Source organism: Acomys minous, assembly GCF_964271855.1.
Source record: "Acomys minous genome assembly, chromosome: 14".
Classification (NCBI taxonomy): Eukaryota; Metazoa; Chordata; class Mammalia; order Rodentia; family Muridae; genus Acomys; species Acomys minous.
In genome coordinates, this window is record NC_140496.1 from 108,727,264 (window position 1) to 108,747,235 (window position 19,972).

Below are 19,972 nucleotides of genomic sequence, written 5' to 3' on the forward strand. Positions count from 1 at the left end.
AAACACAGAAGACTATGGCTGTGGGAGAGAGAAGGACCAGGGAGGGAAGAAACCAGTTTTTGATGAATGGGAGGAACATGGAAATTACATGGAAATTCACGATACATTGAGGAAGATGAGTGGTTTAAACAGACATAATTTTAAAAGAAGAAAATGAAACTAAGTGTTTTCTTACTTAAATATGTAGAGATTATCTTTGAGATGTCTCATTATTGTAAGAGAGAGAACTTTTTTATTAGAAATAAGGATATTGTTCATGACAACTGGGGTCTTGTACATGGTTTTTAGATGTGCTTTAAATAATTTTATTAGCAGTTTCTAGACAGCATGATTTTCTGCTTTTGGAATGATTATATTCTTTCCCCTTTAAAAATGTCTCTTAGCAATTTTGATGAAACCATCTCAGGTTGTATCACCTTGGGCAGTCAAAGTATCTTCATTTGATTTTGATTCTCATGTGGGTGGCAGTGAGCTTACAATGGTGCTGAGGACAGAGCTAGATTGTTCCTCAATTTGGACACTTTTCTCTGTTGAGTCTCTGCTTAACAGTTAAAAGGATTATATTTCTTTACATTCTCTGAAAAACTTTGAAGACAATTTCTTTACTTTAGCTAATATTTGTTGCACTATGAAATACAAACTTACGTAAATTTTTTGCTTGCTGAGACATTATTTCTAAGACCTGTGGCAGACGCTGGTTGGGTGTAGAAGCTAACTACACCACACAGATGGACATGACAGCAGCCGCTGCAGCTCCGGCTCTCTATCAAGGGACCACATGAGTGAGGGATCTTTACCTCCATACACATGAGTTCTTGTAGAGACAAGAGGTGATATTTACACCTAAACAAAAACATTCCCTAGATGTCGTTCTTGAAAGACAGTATAAAAATACACCTTTAAAATTAAAATTTTGCAATTTTAAATTTCGGGTCAGAGTAAATACTCAAGATTTGAGTCAATGTTTATTACGTCGTTGTGAAGTTTTTCTAGCCCAGCCGACATTCAGGCCTGTGTCGTTCACTCACTATGCAGTTTATGGTGGCCCGAGTGGCCCAAACACCCTCTCCACTCCATCTTCCCATGCAAAAACAAAATGAGAACGGTTCCTACACTTCCTTTGGGTCAGTTCTGTGGGATCTTCTGTAATGAGGCAGTCTTTGCTGGCAACTCTGGCTGAATACTTTTTGACACCCTTTAATTGTGTACTTCTAATCACGTATTAGTGGAGCATTTTTCTGTCTTATCATGAACAATGAGGAAAAAATGAAGAACTATCCCTCGTGTTTATAAAAGACTGACATTTGAGTTCTATCTGATTTTTTGAAGTCAAGGTTTATATCAGTGTCTATCAGATTCATCTATTTCATATGACCTTGCTCTTTTGAAGGAACTATATGAATTCATTTTCTAATGCAACACCTATAGGTAGAACTCAGTGTGGTCTTTATATGCTGCTCTGACTTCTTCTGGGAAAGACTTAAAGTGATGTACCCCCACTTTCCTAGGCAGCATGCAGATGGGCCGCACTGTCTGTCACACGGTTAGCATTACACGGACTGAGAGGGGCAGTGTCCACGTCCTTACCGTGACCTCTTTCTCTAGCTCCATCATAAATGTAACATTTTAGGTTCTCATACTCCGTGCTCATAATATTCCTGTGAATCTGTCATTCAGGGACACCGCCCCTTCTTCTAAATTCTCTCCACGAGAAAAAATATCCCATCGCTAGGGAACAAGATGACTAACTGGTCAAGAACGATGGTTGATGCTTAAATGGATGACAGTGGATTGGCTCTTAGCTCTATGAAAACCAGAGAACGCATCAAGTTCAGAGACTGAAAACTAAAACAGTCAGCTTTTATGTGTGGAATAGGCACTTGGTCTTTGCTTTAGGGGTTTGCAGTTTTGGCACGTCCATTCTGAGAAGTAAGGGAGCACACAGGACTCTGGGGTTGTAGATTCTCGGTGGAGAACTTTTACATAGTCAATTGAGCTCCCTGAGAATATATCTCAATCTGAGCTCACCCAGAAGTCAGCGCGTTATCCTTTACTCCAACCAAAAGGTACTATGACACAGGCAGCCCTGGAGGACAGAAAAGGAAAGGAAAAGTAAAACAGGGACCCGGAGAAACCATTGGTATAATCATGATCATTATTTTCCTCCGGGAACAGACAAATGCTGACTTCTTCCTACTGAACTACCCAGGGGAGTTTGTAACACAGTGGCGGTCAATCACAAGGTTTAAAGGGAAAGAAGACAGTAGTAAATGCGTATGCTTGTAATCCCAGCACTGAGGAGGTGGAGAGAGGGGAACCCCTGGGCTTTGCTGGCCAACCAGCCTGGTATTGAGCAATTAGCTCCAGGCTACAGATGAGGCACTGTCTTAGGAGGATGTCCTGTGGCTTCTAAAGGCACATATGTCCACACGCAGGGGGATAAGACCAAACCTTGTAAGACAGAAGCAGGAAGGATCATTCTGCCTCCGCAGGACACACTCAAGGTGCCACCTCCAATGAGGAAATTACATTTTCCTTTCAAATCCCACCTGTAACTTTGGCCTGAAAAAAAATGTACATTTTTCAACACTGTCAACTTTATAAGAATGACTTTTTCCTTTAAGTGTGTTATACATGTGAAATTTTAGAGACCAAAATTTATTTAAAATTTATAAATTATGAAAGTATTAAATAAAATTAAAATTTTCTGATTGAGACAAAGTCCCATCTCTCTTAAACACCTTATTTCGTATCTGAATATTTCAGGAACTAAGTAAATACCTACATTGATTTTACTGTAATTCAAAGATACATGTGAAATCAAGGTTCAAGTGTAAGATACAGTTATCCTTGGACACCTGTCATTCCTTGATTCCTTTCTTCAACAAACTTATTAGCAGTCTGTACCACGATGATGGTATATTTTGTGCACTTCTTCGAATAAATAATGTAAAAAGATCATTCATATGCATATTCAGTGGGAAGCCATCTGGCTTCATGTGAATTTATGAATATTTTAGCTTTTTAAGCTAGTCAAAAGTGAAATCTGGCACTAGGGATTATCATGTAGATTTGTGACAGTATTATAAAATATTGCTTCCCTAAGTCAGTGATTGACACGTTTACTAAAGTATGATTTATTCTCCGCTATTGCAGGTTGAGTCCACTAAATGTGGATGAAATTGTATGATTATTATGAGTCATCACTGTTCATCTTGCATTTTCAGAACTGGCTTAAAAAAAAAGTTAGTAGCTGCACATAATCCTGTGCCTCGGAACCAGGCCAGGCTGTGTAAGCCATGGCGGGCACTGTTAGACCCAGGTCCTTCCATAGTGACAGTGAACCTAGCTACTGCAATGGTGTTGGAAGACGAGCTCCAGCCAGGAGCCCTATCCAGATAGCCGCAGCCACAGAGAGCTCCCTTATCCAACGCGCTCCTTCCCCGCGTGCCTTTGGGTGGTGTGGCTTATGGATCATGACCTCTACGGTCAGGTCCTGCAGCAGAGCTCCAAGCTGTGATGTGTGAATGAGGGCTGTTGTTCCATCTCCACTTCTCTTGCGGACTGCCAGTTTCTAATCCCTGAAAGCCTCCAATGACATACTTCCTCCAACAAGGCCACATTTTCACCCCAAGCTTCCTGAAACAATGCTTACAACTGGGGACCAAGCGTCCGAATGCACTGTGGGAGATGTTCTCATTCAAGCCACCACAAAGACTAATTAACCATCTGAACAGTGCTGGAGAGTAAATGGGAGTTCAGTCTGTCTGTTCCAGGGGCTTTAGTATCAGGGGAACACAGGAATAACACTAAAGAGTTGGGAAAGAGGTGTTTTTAAGTTACTTGACAGGAAAATATCAATGTTTTGTGGAATTGGGAGACTGGTCCAGTAGAGTTAGAAAGAACAATACACAGGAAGAAAAAATGGTGTCCTTGGTTATAAGAATGAAACATTACAAGGAAATTTCCACATCCAATAGAACGTTATTGTTAAATTATGATGCCTTTGGAAAACTCAAAAGATTCATAGAAAATTCAAATTTTCAGGAGCAATGTGCTGTATCTGTAGAGCGATTTCAGAAGTTACCGCTTCTCTGAGGTCGTACCGTAACACCTGGTGTTTGGGACGCTGCAGCCCTGCAGCATTTCTTACACAGAGGAGGAGATGATAAAATGTCTCAAACTCAGTTAAAGAAAATAGGCTTTCAGAGTAGTTATTGTCTAAATGTCTACAAATATGACACCTACTACCCATGGAGTCCACTCAAGTCAGCCTAAGGAGGGTCCTTTTGTTGCCACAGCAATTCTCACCCTGCAGTAAGCAGAGCCATTTCTCAGGAAAGAATTTGTGGTACTGATGGGAACAGTCGACTGGTGACCGCAGGAGCATGACTTGGCACTAGTCGGCCGTATACCCAACTCTTTCGGGTAAATATGTCATCTGTGAGCAGGGAGCTGCGCCTATGGGAAGGCGAACCTTGGTAATGAAAAGGCCTTCGGTTCTTCTTAGCATCCCTCTCAGTCTGCATGTGTGATGATAAACCTAGAGCAATGGTTCTTACCTCCCCTCACGCTGCAACCCTTTAATGCAAGTCCCTGTGCTGTGGTGAGCCCCAACCATAAAGTCATTTCATTGCTGGACTAGGCACTCTAACAGTATCACAATAATTTTGGTTCTGAGAGATATTATTGCATGTGCTCATGTTAGCTAAAGGGCTTTTCTTGGCTCATGCTGGCCAAGGAAAGAGATGAGTTGCCAAAGGAAAAAGTGTGGGTTGCAGTAAAATAGCCCTGTGAATATGCTCTTGATAGTGAAGATGGTGAAGGATTCCCAAGAACTATTATTAGTTCTGCGCTGTCCTTGCTGGTACATAGATAGCTTTTCTCTTCTACTATTTTCCTCTGTAGCTCAAAGTATTCTAAGCAATTTGCTGAATATGTTATTTGTGTAAGGATGGTTTATTTTATTAAGAGAATGGAGTATACAACATGTATTTTTTAAAAAAAGCCTGAGACGTACGCACTCCTCAACAGACAGGAGAACCACAGGACTGTGAGAGGACCACTTGCCAAGTCCCTGAAGATCCAGTTCATTAGAAGGAAAAAAGCGTTTAAAGCCATGGTGTCTGGGTGTGATGATACATGATCCAAGAATTTCAGACACATGGGGTTCCTGACAACCCTGGAATTTAGCATAGTCTAAGGCAATGATGTCTGTATCTAACAAAGTTCCAGCTAGCATGCGGATGCAGAGTCTGCAGAAAGAAAGGACAATGAGGATGTGAGACACATTTTAGATGCCAACCAGGCACAAGTGCACACGGCCCAGCACACACAGCATGTCAGGGACTGGTGTGAATCTCCATCCTTAAAGACACTCTTTAACAGAGAAAAGTGGGATTTAAAGGTACACCAATCAGCAAAGTCGAGGTCTTTTTCTTTTCACTATCCAATATAACTCAATACAAATCTTCTATATTTCCCTTTGTAATCTCTTTATAACTTGATCTTCATGCACAAGTATAAAAGTTTAATAGGTTTTTCTAAATTGTTGTGCAGAGAGGTGTACCTCACTTATAAAAAGGACTGTTTAATTAGATTTAGTAATAGTTGTAGCTCAGTAATAGACAAAAGTGGTTGATGTTTGCCTGTGATTTCAGCATAGACTAGACTCCCCGTGGAAATGGGTGGAATGGCTGAAGGAGAGGATGCCAGTCATGGGTGTAGCCTAGGATTTGCCTTCTGTGGATGGCTGGGTCATTTACAGAGATGGAAAAGCTTGTTGGAATTAGTATTACGAAGAAGAGAGCCATCTAAATGGAGTGATCTATGTTAATGTTGCCAGTGAGAGAGGGAGGGAGATGGGGGCAGACAAGTGCTTATTCACACAAACAATTTGTTATTAGATTATTATGGTCGCTATTACATAACTTCAAAAATGTGGACAAAATACATAAAATGGATGTAGCACAGCTGATTTTTGTTACTGATCACTTAATTAGTGGTCTGTGTGTGTGTGTGTGTGTGTGTGTGTGTGTGTGTGTGTGTGTGTGTGTGTGCTACAGCATGTGTACACAGGTCAGAGGATAACTTCTGGGAATCAGTTCTCTTCTTTCGCCTTGGTAAAGACAATCAAACTGAAGCCCTCAGGCTTGCACAGCACACCACAGCATCGTGCTTATAGTCTTAGAGAGATGGGATGAAGAAGCCTCCATAACTCTTCACAAGTCAGTACTTTCACTGTTGAACCTATGGCATACATTGTGTGTGTGTGTGTGTGTGTGTGTGTGTGTGTGTGTGTGTGTACCAGTTGTAACAAGAGAGGAAAAATGTCATTAAAGCTCTGTTTTTCTCCCTTCTTCACAGGCAGCGTCTGCTAACAGCTCTTCACTGAACTAGATTTTAGTTCATTAGAAATTCTACTGAACTCTAATTATAATTTCTTCTTAAACTTTAATAAAGCTAATTGGAGAGATGTGCAGTCAGAAAACTTATAAGTTAATTTACAACTTTGTCAGTGAGGCAGTGTATTGGAATTTGCATTCAGACCATTAATAAATATTATCATATTTTTGTAGTTTTCCAGGTTTTAGGTTTTATTACAATTACTTTTAAACCCTTCTGAGAAACAGCATATGTATGGTTATAATTTACTTTCCCAAAACCCCAGGCTACATGCAATAGGAGGAAAACCACTCATGTAAAACTTCATTGAGCTGCAGAACATTTCTCAACCTGCAAATGAAATGAACAGTTGATTTCAACAGAGCTGAGTTTAAAAAAGATTTTTGCCTTAAGATTAAAATGCTTTAATCCTTTTATGTACAATAAAACGATAAACTAAAACTAACCAGAACCACCCAAACATTCTGCAGAAGAGTGGGCACTGTTGGATAAAAATTTTTATAAAAAAGTTATGCACATACACTGCTGACTTATTCACAGGATGTTTACTGCATTCAGGGTTTTGAAAGCTTTGAAGGAGTCTAGACAGCCAACAAAAATATCATGAACACATCATCTGTAAGTGCTTGAAGGGTAAATATGGGGATGGAGGGGTGGTGGTCCAGCGGATGGGGATGGAGGGGTGGTATTCCAGTGGATAGGGATGGAGGGGTGGTATTCCAGTGGATGGGGATGGAGGGGTGGTATTCCAGTGGATAGGGATGGAGGGGTGATATTCCAGTGGATGGGGATGGAGGGGTGGTATTCCAGTGGATAGGGATGGAGGGGTGGTATTCCAGTGGATAGGGATGGAGGGGTGATATTCCAGTGGATAGGGATGGAGGGGTGGTATTCCAGTGGATGGGGATGGAGGGGTGATATTCCAGTGGATGGGGATGGAGGGGTGATATTCCAGTGGATGGGGATGGAGGGGTGATATTCCAGTGGATAGGGATGGAGGGGTGATATTCTAGTGGATGGGGATGGAGGGGTGATATTCCAGTGGATGGGGATGGAGGGGTGGTATTCCAGTGGATAGGGATGGAGGGGTGGTATTCCAGTGGATGGGGATGGAGGGGTGGTATTCCAGTGGATGGGGATGGAGGGGTGGTATTCTAGTGGATGGGGATGGAGGGGTGGTATTCCAGTGGATGGGGACGGAGGGGTGGTATTCCAGTGGATGGGGATGGAGGGGTGGTATTCCAGTGGATAGGGATGGAGGGGTGATATTCCAGTGGATGGGGATGGAGGGGTGGTATTCCAGTGGATGGGGATGGAGGGGTGGTATTCCAGTGGATGGGGATGGAGGGGTGGTATTCCAGTGGATGGGGATGGAGGGGTGGTATTCCAGTGGATGGGGATGGAGGGGTGGTATTCCAGTGGATGGGGATGGAGGGGTGGTATTCCAGTGGATGGGGATGGAGGGGTGGTATTCCAGTGGATGGGGATGGAGGGGTGGTGGTCCAGCGGATGGGGATGGAGGGGTGGTGGTCCAGTGGATGGCCCTACCATGCACCCATGGTCAGCACAATAATGGATTATTAAAAGAACCCATGAAGATAGATTATTTTAGACCTACACCAAATGATGTCTGAAAAACCACAGTGCACATAGCCAAGAAAGACGTGAACAGAGGGACAGCAGCAGGCAATCGCAGTGATAAAGGTGCTGTTTGCATGGCAGTATTCACATTGAGTGACTGCCTTGAATGCAGAGGCTTCCAAACCACAGACCACTGACCCAAGTAGCCTGGAAGAAAACAGTGCTAGCCACTCCATGTGCAATGGTGTCTACTGACATGTTAACACTGCTGTGCACATGGACAGTGCTAGTAACTCTTCACAAGTGTCCTTCTCCTTTGGCTCCAGTTTTGCAAATATCAATGCAGTGGGGAATCTGCATATCTTACTATTCCTTTGCCTTAAACTGTGCCCTAGCTCAAAATGGTGGTCAGCCAAACTACTGCCAAACTGGCAAGGCTAGGCCATGTGCCAAGTTTGATTTATTTTTGTTCATGCAGATACAAGATAACTTTCGTAGGAGCAGAACTGGTAGTTTCCAGTTAGAGTGGTAACTTGTCTTTTATTACATAGATGCATCCAATCAGAAATATTTAGGTTTAAACGCTCAGGTGAGGGACAACAGTAAGCAATATAGTTTTGCTGTAACTTATATGCAGAAGATGCGCAACTAACTGGTCAAGGTACTGAGAGTTAAAGAAGTGCTTGTGTCTACATGGGACCCTTATGTCAACGTCTTGCCACCAAGGCTTGGGGAGAATAACAGAAAAAGCTGTGCAAAGTCTAAGAGCAGAAGGATGCCGAGGAAATGCTGTCCTCTGGTCATGACGTGGCTATTAATGTCCTGAGCTCACACTTGGGATCTACTACAAGAGATGAAGCCAGATAAAGTCAAGCCGAGGAGGTGGATGGCATATAGGACCCACTGCGCTTCAGTGGAGTTGATAGTTTCTAGAGGAAGGAGAGTCACTCGTTTGAGGATATGACTACTGATAGATGTGCTGTGCTCCAGTAGATGCTCGACACCCATGTGCACATGGCAAGCACTAACTGGATTTAGTATGTTATGAAAACAAAAAAGACATAAAATTGGGAAGGACACATGTTGGGGGTATATGGGAGTGTTGTGGAGATGAAGAATACATGTGATCATATTCATTGCATGCATGTATGAAATTCTCAAGATAAAGGAAAATTTACACTGTAGTCTTGCCAATGCCTGTGAAGTCACAGTGGCTGGTGCTTGGGGATGAGTGTTTATTAATAAATATGGATTGATTTTTTAGTGCTTCAGGAGAGGAAGACTATGCCTCTAAAAATGCAGAATATTTTGATTATGTTAGTATTTTACATGCTATTTGTTCCATTATGTATATATGCAGAGAAATGACATAATTCTACATCTAAATGCACCTACAAGAAAGCTATAATAAGTATAAAAAATTCAAGTAACCAAGTAAGTAATGGTAGAATTTATTATAATTATGCTTTTTTCTTAGAACATGAAATTGTAATTCTAATCCTTGACAGGACTTGAAGTAAAATTAGTTTTAAGCATTTATTAACATTGAACACCCATTGAAATAAGTATATCTATAATTGTCAAACAGTATCACACTTTATGCCTGGTAATCTCAAAAAGACAAATATATATTTATATATACATATTATAGTAGCGAAGTTTTGACACATCTTGTTATATTTTTAGGAAAATTTGTATATAAATAAAATTGTCACAGCAATTACTACAATTTACTTAAGGCAATTTAAACACAAGCACGACAAGTCTTGCCTGTGTTAAGCTTTAATCTAAAGGCATTTCACTAATGTGTTTATCCTCAAATAGATATATATAAACTGGAATTCCACCCAATCCATTTCCCTTAAGTTATGATCTGAATATTTTCTCAGACTTCCTATTCTAACTACCTCACTTTGGGCTGTTTGTTCTCAGCACCACTACCTATGGACACAACATGGGGTTGTGCCCCATGGTCAAGCCAGGAGATCATGATCAAGTGAGGATTAAGCAATGTCCATGGTGAGGTGAGCCCTGGCTCTCAGCTATTCCTACTGCATTCTGATTGGGCAACTGAGTTCTGCGTGCAATGGAAGAGCAGACATAGTTTATAAGAATAAAATAATGCACATGCACTTTTTATCTCACGTGGGCAAGGTCTATGAGGCACAAACACCATTTTATAGCACTTTCAGAGACCAAGGTTTGACTCTCAGAAGCAACATGGAGGTCAGAACCAACTGCCAGTTCCAAGAGATCAAATGCCTTATTCTAGCCCAGAGGCCCTTAACCTTCCTGATGCTGCGACCCTTTAATACAGTTCCTCATGTTGTGGTGACCTTAACCATAAAATAATTTTTGTTGAGTAATGGTAATTTTGCTACTGTTATGAATCATAATGTAAACATTTGTTTTCTGATGGTCTTAGGTGACCCCTGTAAAAGGATTGTCCAATCCCCATGAGGTGGTCTCACTGTGACAAGTCAAGTAAGACCATCATCAATGACACCTAGAACTTTATTGGGTGAAATCCCAAAAGATAGAAAAACTCCAAATTAAGTTCAGAAAATCATCATCTCCAATAGGAGTACTTATTTTGTGAAAGAAGCCATGCCCCCCAAAATTGATCTTTACAAAACAAAACAAAACACCAAAACCCAAAATTAAAATAGTGCAAACATCTTAAACAGCATCACTTTTCTGCATTTAATCCTGAAATGTTCTCCCAGCAGAAGTGGTCATTAGTACCTTTCTCATTACTATGCTACAGCACCTATATAAATACAATTTCTATTATATTGAACTACTGAAACAAGCAAAAAATAAAAATTAAAAAAAAGTCAGAGGCCTATAGGCAAAATATAATTAAGATTTCTCTAAATCAGATTGTTTTTTATTTGAACTGATTTCTAGAAACATCCTCTCCCTATAAGCTAGCATGTCTTGCACATCTTTGTAGGCAAGCATTTCCTGGATGGACAGCAGCTTAAAGTGGCTCAGGCTGAACGGCAAACGGCTCCTCACAGCACCTAACATCCCAAGGGATGCTGTCACTGACTCATTCAGAGAAGAACAGATAGGGAAAATCCGGGCAGTCCACAGGCTCAGAGACACCTTACTTCCTGAGAACAGTTCCTCTGTAGCTTCAAGGTTCCAAATGTCTAAACATGACAGGAAACAGATTCCGAAGAACTGGAGTGCCTTTACATCTGCCAGGGTTTTAACACTGTGCTTCAAATTGTCTTGTATGCCAAATACCATGGTTGAATATTTTAAGTGCCCATTTATCTTCATGCTTAACGAATAAACGAAAGAATACGCCGGCAGGGCAGTTTTTGCTATGACAGAACCGCTGATAATACAGTTTTCCCCAATGGACACCTCAGGCCCAAGCCTGCAATACTCTACAACTGAACCAGGGCCCACGCAGCACCCTGACTCCAGAATACTGTGAATGACACAGGCTGTCTCACTGGGGCACTGAGGACCATCTGGAAGGACACTGAAAGCTCTGCACTGTAAGCCCAGCTCTGACTTTAACGCACTGTGGGAAGTGAAATGAAGCAGATATTCTTCCGTTGTTCCAATGTGATAAAACCTGGAGTTATTAAGAACAACAACGCTCAGGGGTGTTCCCTTCAGGAGGTGGAATATTTTCTGCCTCATGTCCAACAACTGGGACTCTTCCTTAGTGACATGGGATGTGTTCCTGATGTACTCTACCGTCGCTCCTGGCCCCAGGGCCTGCAGGAAGTCGCCATAGGCGTCTATTTCACAGTTCAGTGGGCCTACATCTTCATAAAAGTCAAGTAGCATTTTGCATGTTTTATGATCCATGTAAAACAGGCTGTCAGTGTAGACATACTCCGTGTGCAATGGCAGACAGGCATGGTCATCCCCGGGCAAATCCTGTTGAATGAAGCTTCCTTGTCTATGTACAGCATTAAAGCGATACATGTTTTCAATGCTGGGCTTATGGAGGAAACGGTGGCACTGCCTGTACTCAAGATCACTGTGTTGTAAGGAACTGGCCGACTCCAAGACAAATACTCCATGTGTGGTACCTACAGCCAGGCTAGAAGGATGGGCTAAGGCAGTAAAGCCAGGCTGGTCAAATGCAATGTACTCAGCGTCCCCAACACTGTAGAGTTCGATATCATCTGCACAGGTGACCAGAACTCCAGGCCTCATGTGTGAGGGGAAGTCCATGTACATGGCTAGCTTCAACTCCAGCATCTGATAAAGGGGCTCACCGAGTGGGAAGGCTGTGAAGACTTTTCCTAAAGCACTTGCGTTGGGAAGGCGCTGACTGTAGCCACCTATAAAACATTGTATTTAAAAATGTGTTCTAAGAGATTTTCAAAATCTGATGGCACCATTTACAGGGTAACAGACCTCTGAAGATATTTAATACTAAGTATCTAATCAAAACTCAGAGTAGAGTTATGAAGTCTACACTTAAAAAAAAATCAAAGACTGTTTCTCTTATAGCAATCCAATGTAATGCAGTTTTAAAGACCCCGGGTCGAGAAATAATCAAAAGACACAGAGAGCCTGGCTGGCGAGTGTTCACAGTCAACTGCATAGCTAACAAAAGACCACATTTAAAACTTGGTTCTTCATGCACATTTCTAACAGTGCATTCTAACCATGGTTAAAGTTATATAGTACGGATGTACAACTTAGGAAAAGCTGTAAAAGACTAACGCAGTTTAAGTTTCAAAATGTACCTCTGTTAAACATTTATTTCATGACGTATTGCCTTCAACTTATGAAACATACTTAAAGAAAGTAAAGACAAATTTACTTCAGTATTTTTTTTTTTAAATTATACCACTTTTTCACTTAATTGGCTTTCTCCTTCCAAGACGGACATCAAAATATCCTGATTCCTAAAATGTGTTCTCTTAAGCACATTAAATATCTTGGATCCTTTTTATGCAAAGCAAAGGTGTACAGTACAACGCAGACTTATGCTCTGGGGAAGGGAAGAGTCTGGTAAATGAGCTCACCGGTGGTCAGCATGCTTCAGATGTTACCTGGGGATTTACCTCAGTCCCCTGCTTAGCATGAAGTCAAGAACACATTGAAAGTACTTTGAACACAGATCAGACGATAGTAAAATTTACACTCTAAGAATTGTCTATAGCTACTCTTCGCATCTGTAGACACTGGTTGGTTCACAACCCAAAGCAGACATCATAATCTGAGGACACTGACCTCCCTGCCCTGAAATGGCACCATATTTGCATGTAGCCCACACTATCTTACTGGATAATATGTTTATATCATCTAACAATGTAACGTTGACATAAACAGTGGTTATGCAAGGACGTTCCAGGAATTATGAAAAGTCCAAGTTTGTTATAAAAACATTTTTATTTCCCCTCAAATACTTTCTGCCCACGGTTGCCAGAGCCTGCAGAGATGGATGAAATACCAGAACTCAGAGGGCCCTCTATCTTTGCTTCTACTTATTTTCTAATGTCCAATTAATTTTACTAAATTTATAATAAACACTATTCTACAAGACAATGAATTGCTCTACATTCCTAATTTTTCTTGGAACCAGGACTTGGATGTACTTGGATGTCATCTATGCAGTCATCTTACAGTGTATGCAACTGAGAATTAGAAAGCATCTTTGAAGCTATGAGTAAGGATGTTCTAAATTATATGTCCCAGGCCAGTGCTAAGCCTCGGCAACACGCTAAGCCTCAGCAGCCCACTAGAACATAGAGATAAATAAAGGAAGTTCCAGTGCAACAGAAGTCTCCTATGACTGGATGTCCTGGATTGAAAAGCCGCCCACTGTCCTGACAAGGACCTCCGACCTGGTTTCCTCTGCTCAAATGTTCACTGTGCTTCCATCTAAATATATTTACTTTGTCGGTTTTTTCTTTTGTTCTAAAACTGTTAAGTACTGTAGCTTTTGGCTATCAGTAACCAGAAATGCAGGGTAGCTCCTTCGACAAAAGTGCAGTCATTGCCATCATCATCCAGCTTCTTCTTCAAGAAAAATCCCCAAGACTCCTGAGAAATGTTCACATTCCCATGGATTTTGTAAAAACTAATTTATTTGTAAACCAAAAATGAAATGATAAAATATCCATAAAAGTTGATGGTATACATAATCTAAAATGTTAAAAATGAATCGTGTAAAAATAATACACTTAAAATAAAAAAAAATGAACATTTGTTTCCCAAGTAAGACACCATCAGTGAGTTTTAAGAGCAAATAAGGTACGGGGGAATCATTTGCAAGGGAGATAAAGTCACTTAAGAGATGAAAGGTAGAAAACGCACCCACAAATGCAAATGAGTAAAGAATAAATTACCAGAGTGGATTAACAGGACCATGAGAGAATTCCATTTATCTCCGTAGAGTCTTTCCAGACACTGAAGGGAACAAAGTGTTGATCCTCCATTTCCTTAAAAACAATTCAAAAGCATCATCTGCTCCACAGAAAACCAGGAAAATTCTCTTATGATGGTATGTTTAGTATGCCAAGTTTGAAGATGTGAATTTTGTCAATTCGAGGTAGACAGATTGAAAAGGTATTGGCAGAATAGATCAGTCACAGGACATAAGCAAACAAACAGCTCATCGAGAAACACAGTGCGCAGCGGCAGAGATCTCTGAAGAACAGTAATGAAAGGAGTGAAATTACACAGCTGGTGACAGAGACTGTGACCTCATGTGCAGATACCAACCATACAATGTGCTCAGTGACCTCCTGTGCAGATACCAACCACACAATGTGCTCAGTGACCTCATGTGCAGATACCAACCACACAATGTGCTCAGTGACTTCTTGCAGCACAGAACATATCCCAACACACTAGTTAGACTTTTTAAAAATGTAAGAACCTGGGCTGTACAAATATTTTATATATAACTAATATACTATAGACCCAATTCCCCTCTACAGAAAAACAGCCCCCAAGTGCTGACTGTCTCCCTGTGAGGGTGAGCCAACCGCGGGTAATCAGGGTGATGTCAATGCACATGCACACGTACATGTGTCCTGTTCCTGCCACTCAGAGACTTCGGCTTTACTTGTCACATGAGCCACAAACTTTAGGGATACATTCTTATAAAAGTCTTAGTACTTAAAAGTTAAACATAGCAAATAAATAATTAAATAACAGATTTTTGTTGGCCTTCTTTTAACGAATAACAAGAAAAAGTAGAGGGAATTATTTGCGATTCTCCCCTTAAGGGATCAAAGATAAAATATGATGTATTTATTTGCAATGATGGCAAAGTTGCATTAAACCAGGGTTTAAGTCAATATTCTGTGGTACTTTTAAGTGACTGGTTTGTTTATATACCGTAGTTAGATCCTAAGAGGCCAAGCATATACAAATCAGGAAATATATATATATATATATATATATATATATATATATATGTTTTCTTTAAAGAATATTTAAAGAATATATATGTATTCTTTACGTAACTACTTCAAGAAACTACTGCTTTGGGAAAGCTCTTAAGAGAATTTCTAATGAGATCTAGTGTAAATTGCACTGAAGTAAAGAAAATTCTTTTAAATAATTTTCTGTAAGAGTTTCCCTGCAAATCACTGCAAGTTCAGAACCTTTATTTAAACTTTTATCTTGTTAGGAGTTAATTTTCAGATTTTAAAGTTTGTAAAGGCCCCATGTGGCGATGATCAGTTTATAAACTATGAGCACAGAAGACTTATCTTTCAATCATTATTTTGCCCAGGTTCTGCTATAAGCATCCCCATGAAGTTTATACCAATTTTGGTTCCAGCAGGATCAGCAAAAACATGATACTGAACTCCAAGGGGCAGCTCCTTTCTCTTCAGCTTCTCTGACAACTGCTGCTGATAAGCACGCTCCTGCTTCTCATCTGCTGCTGTTATTGCAACTACATCCCAGAATTCTCCTGCTGCCACAGGTTTGCCTATCGGGGAAAAAGGAAGAACCATTTTAAAATATTACCAGAATTCCTTTTTACAAGCTTGGCTATTTCAAAAGGGGGGGGGGTTTCAATAGGATAATCATCACCATCCTCCTAAATAAGAGGATAGAAAACGAACAAGTGAGCCTTAGCATCCAGAAGCGACTTTCCTCAATCAGGGCCTGTAATGGTCCCTGGCTGAGAGATGTCAGCTCAAGACCCACTCCTTCCCTGTTTCTGTTTAGAAATATGGTCTTTCATTATTCTTGCTCATAACTTTTTCTTTATCCTTTTTGTTTTTAAATTTCTTTGTGATACTGGGCACTAACTACAGAGCCCTATGCCTGCCGGGGAAGCGCTCTTATCACTGGGCTTTCTTCCCAGTCTATCTGTCTGTCTGTCTGTCTGTCTGTCTGTCATCTAATCCTGTAATCCAGGTAGGTCTTGAACTTTGATCCTGCTGCCACAGCCTCCCAAGAAGTTGTCAGTACAGTCTTGCTGCTCTAGGCCTAGCTCGTGCTACTTTTGTTAATTTAGGATGAGCAAACTAAACTTAGACAGGCAATCAGAATAGCGCACAAAACTCAGGCTCTAACTCCTTGACGAGCTCATTAAATGACAAACTGCATTCTTAGTACACAGTGGGAACTTCCTTATGAACAAAACTATCAGTACAGTTTTAACAAGGAAAAAGGGGGCGGGAGGAGCGCGAGTTAGCTACGATTTAATAATTCCAAACGTTCTGATATCCAAATATAAATCTCTGCATTTTAGGCTGTCACAGACAGCAATTTCATCAGACAGCTGTCCAGAGAAAGGGAAGCACTCATCTGTTTTTCTCTTAAAGGCCACATTTACACACAGCAATTTTAAAGCCGTGGCTGCCTTCATATCGGTGCTCGCACAGGAAGACCTGGAGTTAGGCAGGGACCTGGGGCAAAGGAAGAAACAAGGCAAAAAACTACTTCAGACTCTGTAAGCAAAGTGACATCTACCAATGAGCTAAGCGGGGCATTAGTAACAGTCACAGCCTCACAGCCACGCTCTCAGTTATTAATTGCTCCTTCCTGACATGTCACAGAGAGCGACAGAGGGAGAAAGCAGAGGCTGGCTGGACAGGACCCGGCGGACAGGAAGGGGCAGCGGACAGGAAGCGGCCCCGGGGTCCTCTGGGAGAAGCCCTCCGTGCACGCGCCCAGGGACCTCGGTTCCGCCGCGGTTACCTCTCAGCTCCGAGAATCTCCTCAGTTTCCGCAGGGTGGCTTCGCGGAGAGACGCCATAACCGGACTTCCGGGAGCTCAGGCAGTACGCACGCGCACTCCGAACCCTGCGCCCCGCCCCCTGGCGTGCCTGACGTCACCGCGTTCATTGATTCTCCCCCAGGCCGGGCGGGCAGGGATGGAGTGAGCATGCGTAGGCGGCGTTTCCCGGGCAACGCTCTGTGGGCAGCTAGGCACCTACTTGTTACCGGCTGCGCGGGGCTGGGCGCTGGGTTCCCGACTTCCCATGACCGGCAGCCCGCGTCTGGCGCGCCTGAGGGGACCAACCCGCCCATGATAGTGGAACCATCACCCAGATGCTGAGGTGACATGCCCTCACAGCTCCCATTCCTGTCAGAGGCCTCCCTAGGAAGCCAGGTCACAAAACCTCAGGCTGGGGCCCCATGTGGGGTGTTGTGCGGTGGGACAACCTCTTAGGCAGAGTCTTGAACTTTTGTCTTTAGTCAGCAACAGCTCAGTTATGCTCACTTACTTCTAGGGAAGCGTCAGTTCTTTTGAAGACACGTTCATTGGCTGAAAATATATATATTTCTCCTGTAGAGAGCCCACTTTCTAATGAGTTCCACGGATTAATCTCTGTAACCTTTAACACAGCACATAGGCACATAGTCAGGGACAACATTTAAGGAAGACTTTTCAATCTGAAACACACAAGTCCTGTCAACTCCCTACAATCTGACCAGAGAAGTTTCTCCTCGGTCAATATCTTTCTCAGAATTCTGTGTAGCATCTCCCTGTGAACTTGACCGTGTTTCTGAGTAAGCTTAGGTTTTCCTGTAGAGCCTTGACCTCCGCATTTAATTCTGTATTCAACGCGGAAGCATTTGTGGGGAGGAGATCACTGTTTCGCAGTAGGTTTGTGCCAAAGGAAAATGAGAAAGCAGAGTTGGAAGGGAGGTCTGAGAGTAGCAGCAATGGAAGTCAGAGTCTGATTTTTACTTTTGAGTGAACTGGAGTCATCCTAGGATTTTGGTGACGTGCCTTATCTTTAAATGGGATGCACTGAAATGTGTCATTTGGTAGGACAGTAATAAGCAGAATGCTTTATTTGGAGGCTTCTATAGTAGTACAAACAGTTTAAAAAAGTGGAAATTTAAAAGATAATAGGGGGGATAGGGAGAAATTATTTAGAGTGTAGACACATTCTAAAGGCAAAACTAGCAACATCTGTCCCTAAGTGAGTGTGGGACGTGAGAGAAATTAGCAGAAGACGCCTGGTAGTATGTGACATGGCCATCAAAGGAGATGAGGAAAGCTATGCATGAGGAAGAGTAGTGAGGTCATAAGGGAAGCCCTTTAACCTAAGTGGAACAAGTGTGTGCATAGGCAGTGGGATTTGTGTGTGTGTGTGTGTGATGTGTAGAACAAGTGTGTGCTTATACAGTGGGAATTGTGTATGTTATCTGTGTGGTATGTACGTGGTTCTGGAGATCAAGACAGGTCTGGCTAGAAATTTTTGTGAGTTGTCCGAATATAGATGGAACTTGGTTTCAACCACAGAACCAGGTTGAAATCCAAAGTAAGTAATAAAGGTCCAAATGGTCTACATATTTGGGTACCAGACACTCTTATGAGCGGAAAACAAAAAGTAACCAAATTTGAAAATACCGTCTTGGCCTTCATGCCCACCTTCCCACTCCATGTAGTAGTCTGCTGTCTTGAGCTTGTACAAGTCGGTTGCGTTGCGTGCTTGCACAGCTTGCCATGAGTTCACGGATGCCACACCTGCTGTGTCCAGTTCCTCTGGCACTTGCCGTCTTTCTACTTCCCTTCTGAAGTGCTCCCTGAGCCTTGGGAGGGGAGGGTGTAATATAGATGTATTGATTTCAGAAGCTTGACATTGCATAGTCCTATTCCACACACTGACCACTTGTGAGTCTCTGTGTTGGTTGCCATCCACTGCGAAAAACGCGAAGCTTTTCAGGTGAGGATGGAGAGATGCACTGATCTGTGGGCGACTGCTTCATCATTGCCTGTCTGGACACGGGGTTGTGGCCACAGGCACATAATGGTGGGTGCACCAGGAGATATATCTTGCCAGGTCAGTAGTTACAGCTTGTACAAGTCCTACTGTTGCTGAGGGTGTGAACCAGTCACGGCTGCTGGGAGAGGCCAGGCTGTTTTCTTTAGGGCTGTGGCCTCTGATCGGCCAGTCATGCTTCAGTGGATGGCCCCACACACAAGTATATTGGCAACATGAAATGGACTCAGTGAGCTTTTACAAAAGGAGACAGATAAAGCTGTTAGAAGAAATTTTTATTGTCTAAAAAGATGTTTTAACGTGAACGGGATTGACTAGTCAGTATGATAAGTAATTTGAAATAAAAAGCTCTATATACAGAGACATGGCTATATAAAATCATACATAACTATAGATGTATTCTTTGTATGCTGATGCAGTGGAGCACAAAGTCACTTAGCTGGATAGAGAGAGATGGAATCTTGATGGTGTATTGGGCTGGATGTTGATTGTGTAAAACATGTTTTCTTTAAGTATGATTTTATGTGTTGGATAAAAAAGGAAAATTAAGAAAATAACAAATCAAGTGGCTCTCTTAGAGAAAAGATTGTAAAACACATAATTGCTGAAACACTGATATCCAAAATAATACAAGGTACTCAAACTCAAATTAAGATAATAGCCAACAAAAAAAAATATACAAAGAAGCAAAAATCCTCATCAAAGAACACACTCAGACAACAAACAAGCACACACAGACATCTGTAGGAACTGCAGATTTGAAAAGTTAGGAACCTCTGTGTAGCCATCAGACT

General features: G+C 41.8%; 2 protein-coding genes across 9 annotated transcripts in view; one reads left to right on the top strand and one right to left on the bottom strand.

The window, feature by feature from the left end:
• Positions 1-9,421: 9,421 nt before the first annotated feature.
• On the bottom strand, positions 9,422-18,967 carry FPGT (fucose-1-phosphate guanylyltransferase). Of its 6 annotated transcripts, none has more exons than XM_084757668.1 (4): positions 18,827-18,967; positions 17,670-17,780; positions 14,322-15,919; positions 9,422-12,302 (listed from the first exon to the last, which is right to left on the bottom strand). In XM_084757668.1, exons 3-4 carry the CDS (start codon positions 14,341-14,343, stop codon positions 10,849-10,851), a joined length of 1,476 nt encoding a protein of 491 aa, XP_084613794.1. In that variant the 5' UTR covers positions 14,344-15,919; positions 17,670-17,780; positions 18,827-18,967; the 3' UTR covers positions 9,422-10,848. The 6 variants fall into 6 exon arrangements, with proteins under 6 accessions (XP_084613794.1, XP_084613791.1, XP_084613796.1 ...); XM_084757665.1 differs by lacking the exons at positions 17,670-17,780; positions 18,827-18,967 and adding an exon at positions 17,140-17,277 and having other exon boundaries at positions 14,322-14,414; positions 15,752-15,919; XM_084757670.1 differs by lacking the exons at positions 17,670-17,780; positions 18,827-18,967 and adding an exon at positions 16,912-17,047 and having other exon boundaries at positions 14,322-14,414; positions 15,795-15,919.
• Positions 17,104-19,972, top strand: part of LRRIQ3 (leucine rich repeats and IQ motif containing 3) — an 85,837-nt gene continuing 82,968 nt past the window's right edge. Inside the window, exon 1 of one of the 3 annotated variants that reach the window (XM_084757662.1) lies at positions 17,104-17,222. Coding sequence is in view for 1 of the 3 variants with exons in the window: in XM_084757663.1 (XP_084613789.1) it covers positions 17,507-17,554 (48 nt within the window). In the remaining 2 variants the exon portion in view is untranslated. Of the gene's footprint in view, positions 17,223-17,344; positions 17,555-19,972 lie in introns of those variants that run through there. The other 2 variants (XM_084757664.1, XM_084757663.1) reach the window with 2 other exon arrangements.

What these genes read in the sequence shown, in the direction of transcription:
- FPGT (XM_084757665.1), bottom strand. Translation starts at nt 17,197, where the DNA reads ATGGCGTCTCTCCGCGAAGCCACCCTGCGGAAACTGAGGAGATTCTCG. An exon ending in TCCTGCTGGAACCAAAATTG is followed by an intron (nt 14,415 to 15,751) that starts GTATAAACTTCA and finishes ATTGTTTTTAAG; the next exon opens with GAAATGGAGGATCAACACTT. An exon ending in GGTCCTGTTAATCCACTCTG is followed by an intron (nt 12,303 to 14,321) that starts GTAATTTATTCT and finishes AATGTTTTATAG; the next exon opens with GTGGCTACAGTCAGCGCCTT.